Source organism: Aplysia californica, unplaced genomic scaffold (genome assembly GCF_000002075.1).
Source record: "Aplysia californica isolate F4 #8 unplaced genomic scaffold, AplCal3.0 scaffold00359, whole genome shotgun sequence".
In the NCBI taxonomy this organism is placed as follows: domain Eukaryota; kingdom Metazoa; phylum Mollusca; class Gastropoda; order Aplysiida; family Aplysiidae; genus Aplysia; species Aplysia californica.
Genome location: NW_004797629.1, coordinates 291,213 through 292,229, shown reverse-complemented (window position 1 = coordinate 292,229; position 1,017 = coordinate 291,213). Strand labels below are relative to the sequence as shown.

General features: G+C 38.4%; 1 protein-coding gene across 1 annotated transcript in view; it reads left to right on the top strand.

Moving 5' to 3' along the window:
• LOC101856359 (cilia- and flagella-associated protein 52) overlaps window positions 1-1,017 on the top strand; it is a gene marked incomplete at its 3' end in the record, with an annotated part of 13,941 nt that overhangs the window by 963 nt on the left and 11,961 nt on the right. The window contains 1 exon segment of the mRNA XM_013085250.1: window positions 743-849. Within this exon segment, the coding sequence (XP_012940704.1) occupies window positions 743-849 (107 nt within the window).

The window sequence follows — 1,017 nt, the reverse complement described above, 5'->3', positions numbered from 1 at the left end:
GGATATTTTTTCAATTTCTTTATTTTGACGAACGCCTGATTTCACCTCGATGCCTCACACATTGATATTTTGAATGCCTCTCGTCACCTCTTTCAAAGGAAAACCCACACACAACAGTGTTTTTTAATGGACTTTTAAAACATATTGAGATGGTATACATATAACGCCCCTATTAACACTATTTGGGTTATTTAATAGGCGGGACCTCCGAGTTTAAAGACCCAGCCAAATAGGAAATTCCCAAGGACACAACGTCAAACCGAGCTGAGGCTCGAACCATCAAACCTACAATCTCACGATTACGAGCCCGGTAGCCTAGTGGTTAGGCTAGACATAAAAGAATGTCTGGCCAAGCACAAATTAATAAAAAGATGCCCAACAAACAGAAACAGGTCCTTTTTTCTTTTTTGATTTCATAATTTTAACAAGCAGTTTTTGTGTGCCTTTAATCAACATATTTTCCCTAGTAAAAATCCCACTCACGTGTTTTTACATGATTATGAAAAGTGTTAAACAACAACAACAACAACAACAACAACAACAACAATAACAACAACAACAACAGCAGCAACTACAGTAACACCAACACCAACAAACATCACAAAAAGCAATTTTTTAAAAGGAGAAACAACAGGCGGGGAAAAAATCACTTTCTTCAATTTCATTTTCCTGACGAGCGAATGATTTCACCACGACATCACACATAACGTATTGTCCCCAGGTTCCTAAGGGACTCATAATCCACCCCAAGGAGAAGCACATGCTGTACCCTGTGGCCTCGGACATTGTCATAGAACATATCACAAAGACGGCAGATGGGGAACAGGAGTTTCTTTCTAGACACTCGGAGTGAGATTGGAATTACACTCACACGAACAAACAGACATGAAATACACACATATTTTTATGCAAGCGTACACAAAAACATAAAACGTATATATATATATACAAACATATTATGCATACATCAGATGAACAAGGACATGAACACATGACCCCCCCTTACACACACACACA